Source organism: Muntiacus reevesi, chromosome 2 (assembly GCF_963930625.1).
Source record: "Muntiacus reevesi chromosome 2, mMunRee1.1, whole genome shotgun sequence".
Classification (NCBI taxonomy): Eukaryota; Metazoa; Chordata; class Mammalia; order Artiodactyla; family Cervidae; genus Muntiacus; species Muntiacus reevesi.
Window position 1 is genome coordinate 76,367,438 of NC_089250.1, and position 14,452 is coordinate 76,381,889.

A 14,452-nucleotide genomic window follows, 5' to 3' on the forward strand; every position below is an offset into this window, starting at 1 on the left:
GGTCTGACTTCCGGGCTTTTAGAAACTCCCCAGTTCAGTTCAGTCGCTCAGTCGTGTCTGACTCTGCGACCCCTGGAATGCAGCCTGCCGGGCTTCCCTGTCCATCGCCAACTCCCAGAGCTTGCTCAGACTCGTGTCCATGGAATCGGTGATGCCCTCCAGCCGTCTCAGCCTCTGTTGTCCCCTTCTCCTTCCTTCAGCAAACTCCCCGGGCCACTCTAAAGTGCCGTGGGAGGCGGGGCCCGCTGCTCCGCCGGGTTTCAATGCAACGGGGTAGTCTGCAGCCACGCTTCTCAAACTCAGCGGTGCGTTAGACTCACCTGGCGAGCATGCAACCATGCAGATGCCCAAGTTCCAACGTGTGGCCTGGACTTGGGGCGTGTTAAAGGAGCCCTCGGTGATCGCCATCTGAAGGCGGGTTTGAGACTCTGGTTTGCCAGGCGGTGCGGGGGCCGGGCGCAGGGAGCGCGGCGCACCACTGGGCGGCGCTGCCCACTCGGCCCGGCGCTCCGCTCGGCGCGCACCGGCCCCGCCTCCGCCAGGCGGGCCGCGGGGCGTGCAGCGGGCCGGGGGCGGGGCTCCGAGGCCGGGACGCGGCGTCGGGCAACCGGGCAGCCTCCGCCGGCCGGACCCTGCCGCTCTCGTGATGCTGCTCCTGGACGCCGATCGGCCGGAGCCCGTGCGCGGCGGGGCGCGCGACCTCGCGGTCTTCCTGACCCCCGAGCCCGGTGCCGAGGTAGGGGATGCGGCTGGAAGTGGGGGAGGCGGGTCTCGGGGTTGCGGGGTCCAGGACCCGCGCGCCCCAGGGGCTAGTGGACGAATGGGGGTGGGGGACCCCTGAGCGCTGGGCCCTCGGCTTCCGCGCAGCTTTCTCTCGTACCTGGCGCTGGGGCTCCGGGGACGCACGGGCGGCCCCGGGACTCTTCTCGGCGGCGCGGTGGCTTCCCAGGGTCACCCAGTGATGCGCGTCAGGTCGCTCCCGCGCGGTCCTCCAGCCAACACGGCTCTCGGGGGGCCCAGACTCGCCTCCCATCCTTACCTGATCACCCCCTCTCTCCGACCCCCCCACCACCGGCATCCGCCGGGATGCCAGAGGGAGGCGCGCTCAGAGCTGATGCCCTTTGCAAACCCGGGCTCTCGGGGAGGCCGAGTCCCGGTCCCGCCTCCGCCCGCGCGTTCGGCCTGCTCGGCTCTGAGCTGACGCCAGATTCCCGCAGGAGGCAGGCAGGCTGCGTCTGTGAGGATGCACCCGGCCTCGGTCCGCTTCTGTTGCTAGGAGGGAAAATTCCTCATCTCTGGCTGTTCTTGCTGTTTTAAAAGCACAGAATAAAAAGTAGATCTTACGCTGGATTCTTTATCTTCCACCTGAAGCTAGTATGTTGACAGTGCCACGAAAAAGTTACTTACCCAAGTTCACCCGGAGTTATTTAGGGCCAGAAAGTCAACCCATTCTCTTTTGAAATCTCAGAAGTGGTACGCAAGTATTTAAAATAAAGAGGATGCACCTTCTTTCTCTCTCACTCCAGTTCTGGTTCCCAGAGATAACCATCTCCCACAGTTTGGTGTACATCATGCCAAGCATATTAAAAATGCATTTACAAATGTAGGTGGGGATGTATACTAATAATTATACATAATTAGTTTTTACAAAAAACCCGCTTGATACCAGAATACTTTTCTGCAACTTGCTTTTCATTATTCAAAATAGCATGGACAAGTAGGACGTGACTTAATGGTAAGGCACAAGGCTTCTTTCAGGGTGATGAGACTATTCTGGAATTACTGCTAATGGTTGAACAACTTTGTGAATTCAGTGAAAACCACAGAATTGTACACTTTAAAAGGTTAAATTTTATGGCATATGAATTCTATCTCAATTTAAAAAATAGTATGGACATATTTCCATGTCAGAATGTAAGAACTGTCCAATAGAAATATAATTTGAGCCAAATATGAGCCAATAATTTTAATTTTTTTTAACATTTTAAATATTCTAGGAGCCATATAAAAAGGGGAAAGAAACAGGTGAAATTGTCAATATATTTTTTTCCAGTTTTATTGAGATCTAATTGACATACAGTGCTATAAGATTAAGATGTACAAGTTTCATTATACTTAACATACCTATCCAAAATGTCCTTTCAGCATGTCATCAATGTAAAAAGAATTCAATGAGATTTTTACATTCTCTTCTTTGGACAAAGTTTTCAAAACCAGGCTTGGAATATTAAGCTTACAACACACCTAGGTGTGGACCAGCCACATTTTAAGCATTTAGTAGTTGTGAGGGGCTTCCCTTGTGGCTCAGCTGGTAAAGAATCCACCTGAAATGCGGGAGACCTGGGTTCGATCCCTGGGTTGGGAAGATCCCCTGGAGAAGGGAAAGGCTACCCACTCTAGTACTCTGGCCTGGAGAATTCCATGGACTGTATAATCCATGGTGTCACAAAGAGTCGGACACGGCTGAGCATCTTTCACTTTCAACAATCATAAGAGGCTGGTGGCTTCCATGTTGGAGAGTGTAGGTCTTCATCATTCTTCAGCTTCCAAGTGTCCTGCCATTACATAATGTTGTTGTTCAATTGGCAAGTCATGTCCAACTCTTTGTGACCTCATAGACTGCAGCACGCCAGGCCTCACTGTCCCTCACCGTCTCCCAGAGTTTGCTCAAACTTGTGTCCATTGAGTCAGTGATGCCATCCAACCATCCCATCTTCTGTTGCCCCCTTTTCTGTCTGTCTTTAGTTCTCCCAGCATCAGGGTCTTTTCCAGTGAGTTGACTGCTTGCATCAGGTGGCCATAGTATTGGAGCTTCAGCATCAGTCCTTCCAATTAGTATTCAGGGTTGATTTCCTTTAGGATTGACTGGTTTGATCTCCTTGCTGTCCAAGAGACCCTCAAGGGTCTTCTCCAGCATCACAGTTCGAAAACATCAGTTCTTTGGCACTCAGCCTTCTTTACGGTCCAACTCTCCCCTCCATACATGACTACCATTACATAATAATCCCTCCTATTTTCTGAGCATATGCTATGTGCCAGCAGCTTGCTGCACTCTGTTCATGGACTATGCCATTGCATCCTGGCAGCGACGCAGTGGCTAGGACGTTGCTATGTCAACTTCATGACTGTGAAACCTGAGGCCCTCACCAAATATGTGGCGTCCTGTGGATGTCCGGTAATTTCTGAACCACACCCCCAGGCGTGGGCATTTAGGCTGTGTACCTGCTTCAGGGTTTAAGTAACCTGAGCGTCTTGTTCTTTCTCCGCCTTGCTCTCAGCAGCAAGATGTCATTGTGCCCAGGGGCTCAGCCTCATTTTGTCTGATTAGGGACAGCCTCCAGGAGAAGCTGCATGCATTCATTTCATTTGCTCACTCGGGGCTCTCTCTAACTCAGACGCGAGCTGGCTCATGCTCATTTGTAAGGGCTGTAATGAAGAGCCGAACTCCCCGTAGCTCCACGCGGCAATAAAGGCACTTCGAGCTCTTGCTGAAGTTTATTTACCAAAAGAAGCGAAAATTGCCCGGGTGGAGTCACTTGCAGCATCTACTTAAAGCTTAATTCATTAGCAGTTCCCCATGCTACAGCCGTCTGCAGAGATGGGCAGATGAGCTGGAAAAGGGGAGCCTGGTTTGGGATCAGGCCTGGGTGCCTGGAGCCTCCTGTAGCAGCCCACGTCCTCGGGCCACTTTGGGCTTTTAAATGGCGCGGTCGGAGTCCCAGACTCTAGTCCTGGGGGTGTCCTGGAGTTCCTGGGGAGGTGGGTCCTTCAACACCTCGAACCCCTGCTGTGTGCTGGGAGTGAACCACACAGGGGCCCCACTCTCAGACAGTAAACGTGTAACACACCAAACCTCTGCGCTGTGATGAATGCCGTGGAGAATGCAGCATGGGTGATGTGGTAGAGAGTGTCTGGGAGACGTGGGTGGGGACGGCCTCTCCAAACCCCTGAGGAATGTGCAGGGAAGAGGGAGCACAGACATCCAGGAGACCGAGTAGCAGAGGGACCCCCACTTTATCTGGGAGTGGTCAGGGAGGGCTTCCCCGAGGCAACATCAGTTTAGGCTGAGCTCCGAAGCATGAATAGGAGTTGACCAGGCTGAGAGGGAGGAGAAAAATGTCCCAGGCAGAGGAAACAGAACTTGCAAAGGCCCTGGGGTGGGATGAAGCAGGGTAATCATGAGGGGAGAAGAGCAGCAGGTAGAAGGGTGGGCAGTGAGGGCAGGGTGGAGCCAGTGAGAGGACCAGAAAGAGGACTTTGCACTGCCTCCCTGGATGGAGGAGCCACTGAAGGGCTGCGTGTTGACCAGGGAGCATTTCACTCTTTGCAGGGCCTTTGGGTTTTTTGTCCAACCAAGTTTTTTGTGCTTTACTTTCTCTCTCTTTTTGATTTGCACTTCCTCTTTTGGGGGAACTTTCAGGCAGGGTCTCTAGAAGCTGCTTCAAGATGGCAGGGAGAGAAAGAGATGTTTGCCTCTTGGGGGCCCTCCTGGATAGCTGAGTCCTGATACCCACCCAGGGCGGAGTTCCTGACAAGACTCAGAGTTCCATTTGGTTCCTGTGCTGGGATGCAGGACAGGCTTGGCCCCCAGATGGGGTTCATGGCCTGCCTGGAAGGAAGTAAAGGACTTCACTTGCTCACACTTGCTCTGCCTGAGCGAGCAGAGATGAGAGGGGAGAGTTAACCCGTGGATGAGGTCCGGGGCTGCAAACTGGTGGCCCAGGGGCTGAATCCAGAACTCCGATATGATTGGTTCACTTCACATAGGGGTTCTTTTTTGTTGCTGTTGTTTAATTCTCTTTTTCACACAGGGGTTCTTAAATGAAGAATTTTCATGAAAAAAAAAAATCTGAGTTTCTTGTTTGTTTAAAATAATGGACAGTCTGGAAATCCGCGGTCCCTGCTTCCTAGTCATGGTCCCCTGTGAGCCACGGTCCTCACCACTTATTGTCTCCCTCTACTGAAGCTGGTATCAGTTACTGCTTACCTTTGTGCTTGAACCTGTGACGTTTCTAGTCATGATGAGAGGACAGGAAACTGTTTCTCCAAACCAGGAGTCTGGACTGAATAGGAAGACATGAGTTAGACCCAAATGCCCCTGGGTCTCAAGACAAAATTTGGAAGAGACCATTTCTTTGTGGAAGCAAAGACTGTTATTCTGTCCAACCTGCAGACGCCATGTGCCTCTGGGAACCCTGGCACGTGTCTTATTCTTTTGACCCACTGGTCCCCTTTCTGCTTTCAAATTTTGGGTGTTCAGATTAGAACCCTGTGGGTGGGTTCCAGGGCACAGTTTACTGAGTCTACTGTGTCTTGAGATATAGTCCTGGGTTCGTTTATTCCTCTGATCCTTATGGTGGACTTGCTGTGGGCCAGACAGTGTGCCGGGCACAGGGAGAGGCCAGCAAGGTAGAGGCAGTGCCTGCTCTCAAGCACAGGAGATGAGCCGGCTAGGAACGATCCTACAGTTAGCGAACAGTGGTATATGCCCCAGGGGAGACACCTGGGGGCTGTGATGGAGACACACAGGGAGGACTTGAAGGAACGTCAGGCAGAGATCTGGCACCGTGTGTGCAGCTAGAAGCAAGGAAAGAGGATGACCCAGGAGGTGCCCGAGCAGGTGGACCTCAGTGATCAAGGAGAGAGTGGGCAGGGCCAGACCAGGGCCTGGAGTCAAAGGGAGGAGCCTGGAGTTCGATTCTCGGGGGTCGTGGACGGAAGCTGTGAGCAGGGCCGAGCTGGGTGTGAGCAGGAGAAAGACAGGATCAGACCTGTGGATTTAGTGCAGTGCCAGAAGGAGTTGGAGGGGCTGGCGCGGCCGCAGGGGGACCACCGGTGTGGACGTGGGCTGAACCGGCCGGGCTCCCTGGATCAGAGCCTTCAGGGGTGTGTGAGTCAAAGTCAAAGCGGGCGCTTGGAGAAGGGCAGTGTTTCTCAGAAGAAAGTTCGTGTTTTCCCCGGGGCAGAACTGCCCAGCAGCGGAAGGACCCATTCCCGACTCTGAACAGTCTCTTATCACAGGACATCTGGGCTTTGGGGGTGGGTCACCTTGGAACCGTGGCTAAATGCTCCCAGTCTCCTGACTCTCAGCATTAATCAAGAAGAAGCTTGGAAACAGGTTCCCCAAAGGTGGGAAGTAACCCTGGGGTCCACCCACGCAGGCTGGTCACGTAGGGATGCTTCTGCACAGCGGGCGGCTCACGGTTGCAGCAGGAGTCCGCTCTGAATACACCATTCTGGAGCCAGGGGAGAAAAGAAGATGCCCAGAGGTGTATGTGGTGTAAATAAAAACTTTGAGGGCAAAAAACACTTATCTCATGCATCTATATAAATAAGAGATGAAGATAGATCCATCTCTGGGGGGTGGGGGAGAATGGCCAAGCTGTGAGCCCTGGGGTAGGGCATGGTCCCCAACTTCACCTCACATTGGCCTCATCTGTGATCTCCATCAACGAGGAGAACTGCTGCCCCCCCCCCCCCCCAGATACCCTCATTTCATTGGAGTGGGTGCCTCCTGGGCACTGGAATGCCCAAAGCTTTCCAGCAGAATTGAAAAGCCCGGGATGACCAAGACTGATTTGTCTGTTGGAAAGTCCCCGTGGCTGCTGACTGCTGGGGGCCCCCGGGAGGCCCCCAGGCCTGGGGATCTGGACTTGTAAGCCCTCTCCAGAGATCCTGATGGTCAGTCTGGTGAGTAGCTCACGACTTGCCTCCCTGCAAGCGGGACCTGCCGCAGGCCCAGAGTGTTGGCTCCCTGCCCCCTGCAGAGGGCAGAAAACCCTTCGATCCTGCCTGCTGCCGTGTCTACACCACCGGCTACTGACTCCTCATGTATCAATTGAAGCAGCATCCTTTGCAGATGTGTGCCCCCCACCGACCCCACCCGCGCCCCTGCCCTGCTCAGGGTGCGTGGTGGGAGGTCAGCTCCAGAGCCACAGGGCCTGGGTTTGGATGTAGGCCCTGCACCCCCTCCGCCCTTCCTCCCGAGCTGTGGGGTTGGGGGAGGTGATGCCTGGGCGATGCTTGGCTCAGAGTCTGGCCCACAGTAAGTGATCGGTGGCATTAGCTGCGATTATCCATTTATTCATTCTGTAGGTGTTTCTGGAACAGGTACTGGGTGTGGACCCCGAACCGGATGCTGGGAAGTAAGAGCGCCAGGGAGGCACGCCCACCCGCAGGGCTCCCCGAACAGGGTTAGAGGGGCCAGGACACGCACTGATAATTCTACTCCGTGTTTGCAGGAGGCCAATTTCAGCCTCCACTTGCGCAGAAGATGGTGAGTTCTCACTAGCATGACCTCCTGAAGGCCTGGAAGTCCATGGTTAAGTTTCTCTATCTGTGTACATGAGGCCAACTGTAGATCCCAGGTTTTGGTTTGCAAAACAGTTGCTCCTTGCATGGTCCACATGAGCCCTAGGTTCTCTTAAACTGTTTCAGGATCCGAATTGATTCCTTGGGGCAAATGTGGTGGACATTTGGCCTGTGGGTTCCTCTAAGTGGATTGGAGTTGATTTGATTTTTAAATAATTTTGTTTATTTTTGGCTGTGCTGGGTCGTCGTTGCCGCTCAGGCTTTTTTCTGCTTGTGGCGAGCGGGGCCCTTCTCGGGTTGCAGTGTGTGGGCTCCTCATTGCAGTGGTTTCTCTGTTGCAGATCGCGGGTTCTGGGGTGCGTGGGCTTCATTAGTAGCGGCTCCCAGACTCCAGAGCACGGGCTCAGTAGTTGGGGCACGCGGGCTTCGTTGCACCTCGGCATGTTGGATCTTCCTGGATCAGGCTTCTCTGGTGGATCAGCTGGTAAAGAATCCGCCTGCCAAGCGGGAGACCTGGGTTCGACCCCTGGGTTGGGAAGATCCCCTGGAGAAGGGAAAGGCTACCCACTCCTGTATTCTGGCCTGGAGAATTCCATGGGCTGTATAGTCCGTGGGGTCGCAAAGAGTCGGACAGCACTGAGCGACTTTCACTTTACACCTGCATTGGCAGGTGAATTCTTTACCACTGAGTCACTAGGGAAGCTGGGAGTTGATTCTCTTTAAATCGGTTTTGTTTAAAAATAAACACTGTGTGCGCATGGTACGAACCCAAATGCCCCTGTGACCGCGGAGCGACGCGTGAGGCCCCGCCCTGCCCGTCGGCCTGCGGCCCCGCCCCCGTCCCGGCCACCCGCCGCCCCCATCGGCATCCTGCTTTCTTCACTCCAGTGTCTCAGCTTTACACGCGAGTGCACGCGAGCTGGCCAATTGTTTCTAGCTGCCAAACAATCTCATTGTCTGTCTGAATGGTAATTTAGGTATCCGTTCCTCTCCTTTTGCCGTCACAAAGTCTATTACAATGAGTATCTCTGTACCTACATCATTCTGTATTTGTGCAAATATGTGTGGAGGATAAACACCTCGCGGGGGAATTACAGGGTCCAAGGATACCTGCTTTTAAAATTTAAGGGGGACTTCCTTGGTGGCCCAGTGTTGGAGAGTCTGCCTTCCGATGCAGGGTACTTGGGTTGGATTTCTGGTTAGGGAGCTAAGATTCCACATGCTGCGGGACACCTGAGCCCGTGTGCCACAGCCCAGACCCAATGCGGCCAAAGATCAATCAATAAATATTAAAAAAATTTTTTAGTTGCTGTTGCCAAATTAACCTTCTTGTCAGGGTCAGGGCAAGAATAGTCAGCCCTTTTGGACATTTAGACCTCAAGGTCAAGGGTCCCTCGGGGATGGGAACGCTTTCTTGGGCTGCTTTGGGGGCTGGGAGGAAGGAGTTCCCGCGTCTCCTCTTTGGGAAGGGGATTATCATCTGATGGGCCGGGCCCCTCTGGGTTTGAGATTCTAGCGCAAGGAAGGACATTTCCTTCCTTTGCTCTTTCCACGCCTTCATTCATGGCTTGCCCCAGCTCCCAGGATCTTTCTGACATCAATCCAGCCCGTTCATCCTGTGCCCAGAGATGAGACTGCTTCTGCTAAAGGCCTTTACTGAAGGTAAAGGTCTGAAGAGGCTGTCTGAAGGAGTCACCATGAGTGCTTTTAGAGAAGAGGAGGCATTCCTAATTTGCCTGCCCTGGGTTTTGGGCAGGCCTCACAGTCCTTGGGCGGGGTTCATTTTCACCCCCATCCTGCACTCATGGACCCTGGCCCAGCCTGGCTGGGGGAGAGAGGAGCAAGGTCAGGCCAAAGCACCAAGTGTTAAGCAAAAGCTGAACTCACCCCACCCTCCAGACTTGATCTGGCGGCACGTGGGTGTCCTATGCTTGGCCCAGTGATCTGATTTGTAAAATGCTAAGTAGATGCCAACTCTAAAAAAAGTGGAGTTTTCACATAAAAATCCTAATGTCTGGCTTTTCTAAAAATGTTGTGACAAAAGGTGTAGATCTTCAGTGGCCTTGTTTCCAGGCTGAGCAGACCTTATGTTTTCTAGAAAGATTCTCCAGACAGAGAGAGAGAGAGAGAATGTGTGTGTGTGTGTATGTAAGCAGTGTTATTGTGATATAATTCACATAATGTTCAGCCCACCCATTTAAAGTATACAGTTTCATTCAGTTTAGTTCAGTTGCTCAGTCATGTCCGACTCTTTGCGACCCCCTGGACTGCAGCACGCCGGGCCTCCCTGTCCTTCACCAACTCCTGGAGCTTGCTCAAACTCATGTCCGTCAAGTTGGTGATGCCATCCAACCATCTCATCCTCTGTTGTCCCCTTCTCCTCCTGCCCTCAATCTTTCCCAGCATCAGGGTCTTTTCTAATGAGTCAGCTCTTCACATCAGGTGGCCAAAGTATTGGACCTTCAGCATCAGTCCTTCCAATGAATATTCAGGACTGATATCTTTTAGGATGGACTGGTTGGATCTCCTTGCAGTCCAAGGGACTCTCAAGAGTCTTCTCCAACACTACCGTTCAAAAGCATCAATTCTTCTGCACTCAGCTTTCTTTATAGTACAACTCTCACATTCATACATGACCACTGGAAAAACCATAGCTTTGACTAGATGAACTTTTTTCAACAAAGTAATGTCTCTGCTTTTTAATATGCTGTCTAGGTTGGTCATAGCTTTTCTTCCAAGGAGCAAGCATCTTAATTTCATGGCTACAGTCACCATCTGCAGTGATTTTGGAGCCCAAAAAATAAAGTCTGTCACTGTTTCCATTGTTTCCCCATCTATTTGCCATGAGGTGATGGGACTGGATGCCATGATTTTAGTTTTTTGAATGTTGAGTTTTAAGCCAGCTTTTTCATTCTCCTCTTTCACTTTTATCAAGAGGCTCTTTAGTTTCTCTTCACTTTCTGCCATAAGGGTGGTATTATCTTTGTATCTGAGGTTATTGATATTTCTCCCGGCAATCTTGATTCCCACTTGTGTTTCATCCAGCCCAGTGTTTCTCATGATATACTCTGAATATAAGTTAAATAAGCAAGGTGACAATATACAGCCATGACATACTCCTTTCCCAATTTTGAACCAGTCCGTTATTCCATGTTCAGTTCTAACTGTTGCTTCTCGACCTGTATACACATTTCTCAGGAGGCAGGTAAGGTGGTCTAGTATTCCCATTTCTTTAAGAATTCTCCACAGTTTGTTGTGATCCACACAGTCAAAGGCTTTAGCAATTTCACTGCTTTTGGTTTATTCACAGGGTTGCACAACCATCAACCACAATCAATTTAAAACACTTTCGTTATCCCCAGAAGAAACCCTGTCCCTCTTCACTCTCACACCACCAAGAATCCCCTGATTGACTTTCTGTTTCTGAAGAGTTGCCTGTTCTGGACATTTCATAGATGTCTGTGCTTTAGAGACACTGGTAAGCCAGAGGGGGAAGGCCACATTCAGCCTGCAGCGAGGCTTGTTTGGCCATCGTTGTTCGGCCGCTCAGCCGTGTCCCACTCTCCGAGACGCCCCGGACTGCCGCGCGCCAGGCTCCCCTCTCCTTCACCGTCCCCTGGAGCTAGACTGTCACAGAGTTTATTTAACTTTTTAGGTTTTCAACATTTTCAATTTGGGAGAGTGTGTAGGAAGACCTCTATCACTGTCCATCTTGAATGAAACCAGTTTGGTGCATTCCCACCTGGAATGAGCTGCTCAAACCACGCGGCAGGTGTCCTCTGTGGATGGGGTCAGGGGCCTCTTGGCCAGTCTCCACCCCTCCCTTTTGTCTTCCTGCCTTGAGTGTCGGCTGCCGTTTATTACCCTGCTGATGCTACTGTTTCTTAGAGAGAAGTAAAAAGTCTCTGTCAAAAGTGGGAAACTGAAATAAGCAATGTGAGGAAAATATCTTCTTAAGCTTGGCTTCTTCTCCCTAGCATTCACTTCCTACCTGGCTTCCGTGTCTTTCTGAGTTTGGAGCCCCCAGTGGGTCACAGCCCTCTCCTGTGTGGGTGGAGCATCATGCCAAGAGTAACCTAGAGAAAGAACTTACCAGACCCTCCTCAGCTTCCCGCTCAAGACAGAGGAAGCCTGAGGCGTTCCCCACACACACACTCTTTCACATGGGGAAACAGGCACGGGGATGGTCAGAGGCGTCGTTAGGACCACACAGCATGAATGGGAGAGCAGGACTCAGGCTGTCCCTCTTCCAAGAGAGCACTTTTCCTCCTTCCTCTGGCCTTTCTCTTTTCTCCTCCCTGCTCTCTTTCTTGCAGCAAATATTCATTGAGCATTGTATTGGTTACCGGTTGCCAGGTAACAAACCACCGTCAACTTCAGTGGATAAAAACGACCCCCACTTTAGAGTGCATGATTGTGCGGTTGGTGGGCTCCTCTGAGCCCTTCTCTCCCGTGGCGCTGGGTGGGCTGCCCCACGGGGCTGCAGACAGCTGGGGGTCCGCGGCAGCTGAAGGTCCAGCATGACTGCACTCGTGTCGGGCGGTTGGTGCTGGCAGCTGGGGCGCCTTGGTTCTCCTCCACGGCCGCTCGTTCTCCGGGACTGCTCTCGTCCTGTGGCCTCTCAGACGACCAGAACTGCCTGCTGTTGTCTTCCAGGAGGGTGAGCCAGAAGCTGCAGGGTCTCTAGTCTCGGAAGTCAAACGTGGAGCAGTGCGTTGCTTCCACATTTTATTGGTCAAAGCAAGTCCCAGGTTAGTTCAGGCATGGAAAGCAATGACGCTGCCTCCCCACGGGCAGAGGAGCAAGGCCATATTGCGAAAAGACATGGAGAGAGCTGGAAGGCTGTCTTAGGGAACACAGGTACCTACTGTGTGCCAGGCATTATCTTAGGCCCTAGGGGCACAAAGGTAAATGAAACGAAAACCCCTGTTCACCAGGAGCTTTCATTCTGTTGAGGGAAGATGACAACAAATAAGTAAAATATGTAGTAAGTTAAATGGTGACGCAGGTTAAAGAGAGATAAATTGGTGCAGGGTGGGGCACGGCAGGAAAGCTACAAGACCAGGGAAGGCCTCACGAAGGAGAATCATATGGGCAAAGGCTGGAAGGAAGTGTGAGATAGGCTTTACCAGTGACGGGAACAGCAAGTGCAAAGGCCCTGGGGTGAGGACATGGTTGGCATAGTTGGTGGGGCATGAGCAGTCAGTGATGAGCTCAGAGAGAGGTGGAGGGCTGGGATGGTGTGGGACTGGGGAGGCCCCCAGTAGGTATTTGCTGACTGAGGCGGAAGATACAGGAAAAGTTAAGATATAATCCATGCAATATAAAATTTACCATTTTAGAGTATACAGTTCAGTGGTTTTTAGTATATTCCCTATGTTGTGCAGACATTACCACAACCTAATTCCAGAACATTTCCATCACCCAAAAAAGAAGTCTCATAACCATTAGCAATTATTCCCTGCTCCTCCCCACCCCGCACCGATTCCATGGGGGAGACAACCACTAACACACTTTCTGTCTCTCTGTCTTTGTGGACATTTCACATAAAAGGAATCATGTAAGGATTATTTTCAAGGATTATCAACATTGTAGCATGTATTAGAGCTTCATTCTTTTTTATGGCTGAATAATATTCCATCCCATGCACATGTCACATTTTGTTTGTCCATCCATCAGTTTATGAACATCAAGTTATTTCTACTTGTGGGCTATTAGGAATAATCTAAAAGTTTTTCTGTAAGAACCTCTGTTTTCAGTTCTTTTGGGTACATTGCTGAGTCATAGGGTAATTGTTTAACCTTTAGAGGTTGGTCTCCAAACCAGGCTTGTTTCCAAAACAGCTGCACAATTTCACAGTCCCACCAGCAGTGGATGAGGGTTGCTTCACATCCTCACCAACATTTGTCACTTGCCACTTTTGTGATCGTGGCCATCCTAGTGGCTGAGGATGGTAGACTGGAAGATTGTGAGCTGAAGAGGGCTTTGGTTTTAACGGAATCTCTGAGGACCAGATTGAAGGGGCGCAGAAGAGGAAGGAGGGGACAGCCTACTGCAGTGGTCCCGTCAAGGGGGAGTGGTGCCTCGCACCAGAGTGGTGGTGAGGAGTGGTTGGATCTGGGATGTATTGTGAAGGCAGAACTGAGAGGGTTTGCATAGAGGATGGATGGGGTGAGGGGTGGGAAAGAAGGATGAGCCAAGGATCCTCCCAGTGTTTGGCCTGAGCACCTGGATGATGGAGTTTCCATTTGTTGAGCTGGAAAAGACCACGGATGGTGGAGGATCTTTTTGTGTTTTCTTGTGCCAGTCGCTGGTGGACAGGGCCAGCCCTTTTTTGGTTTTTGGCACATCCGGCTGGGAAGCTTGACTTGGCACTTTGGGAGAAATCAGGGGGTGTGGAAGAAGACAGTAAATCATAGTTCACACGTATTAAAAAATGCCCACCTGCCATCTCCACCGGTCAAGCCCTGAAGGTCACTTAAAGAGGAACCACTTGCTTCCCTCCCCTCAGAGTGGGATAGTTTCTGCCCGGGGAGGTGCAGAGGATGATGAGGACATTCATATTGCTTTTATGGGCTGGGTTAAAAAGGCATGCGGGTTGCAGCCTGCAGGAATCATACTTCTGGGGTCACTTTCTGGGAGAAAATTGTCCGCTGAATGATTTGTGGGGCACGGTGGGGTGGCTGATCCTTCCCTGTTGGTTGGGAATGTCTCGGCACCTGTTCCTCCCTTAGCTGACCAGGCAGTCAGCAGATCATTTCTTCACTCGCCTTCTGCTGCTTTGTGACCCCCTGGGTACCAGGAGGGGGTGGGCAGTGAGGGTGACCGTAGTTGACAGGCAGCTGTAAGGTGGGCACGCTTTCCCCCTCCCCAGAGAGCACCTTGGTCCTTACCAACTTCTGAAGTCAGAGAGGTCAGATGTTGGCTTCTGTATTTATTCGCTGTGTGACCTTGGGCAGGTGACTTAAGCTCTCTGATCCTCTGCTTCTCAATCCATAGAAAGAGGGAAATTATGGCACCTGCAGGAGAGAGTTTTTGTGAGAATCAAAGAAGATAATTCATATATAGTGATTTGCCATTTCTTCTATCATCTAGTGAGAGAGATCCATAAAGCTACCATGTATTCACGCTTACTGCGTGC

At 51.6% G+C, this 14,452-nt stretch overlaps 1 protein-coding gene across 5 annotated transcripts in view; it reads left to right on the forward strand.

Moving 5' to 3' along the window:
- The first annotated feature begins 588 nt into the window (after window positions 1-588).
- The window catches only part of BCAS4 (breast carcinoma amplified sequence 4), a 56,267-nt gene continuing 42,403 nt past the window's right edge, over window positions 589-14,452 (forward strand). For 2 of the 5 annotated variants that reach the window (XM_065922179.1, XM_065922176.1), the window contains exon 1: window positions 589-736. In XM_065922179.1, the coding sequence (XP_065778251.1) occupies window positions 647-736 (90 nt within the window). In that variant the 5' untranslated portion in view covers window positions 589-646. Of the gene's footprint in view, window positions 737-6,115; window positions 6,270-14,452 lie in introns of those variants that run through there. The other 3 variants (XM_065922177.1, XM_065922178.1, XM_065922175.1) reach the window with 3 other exon arrangements.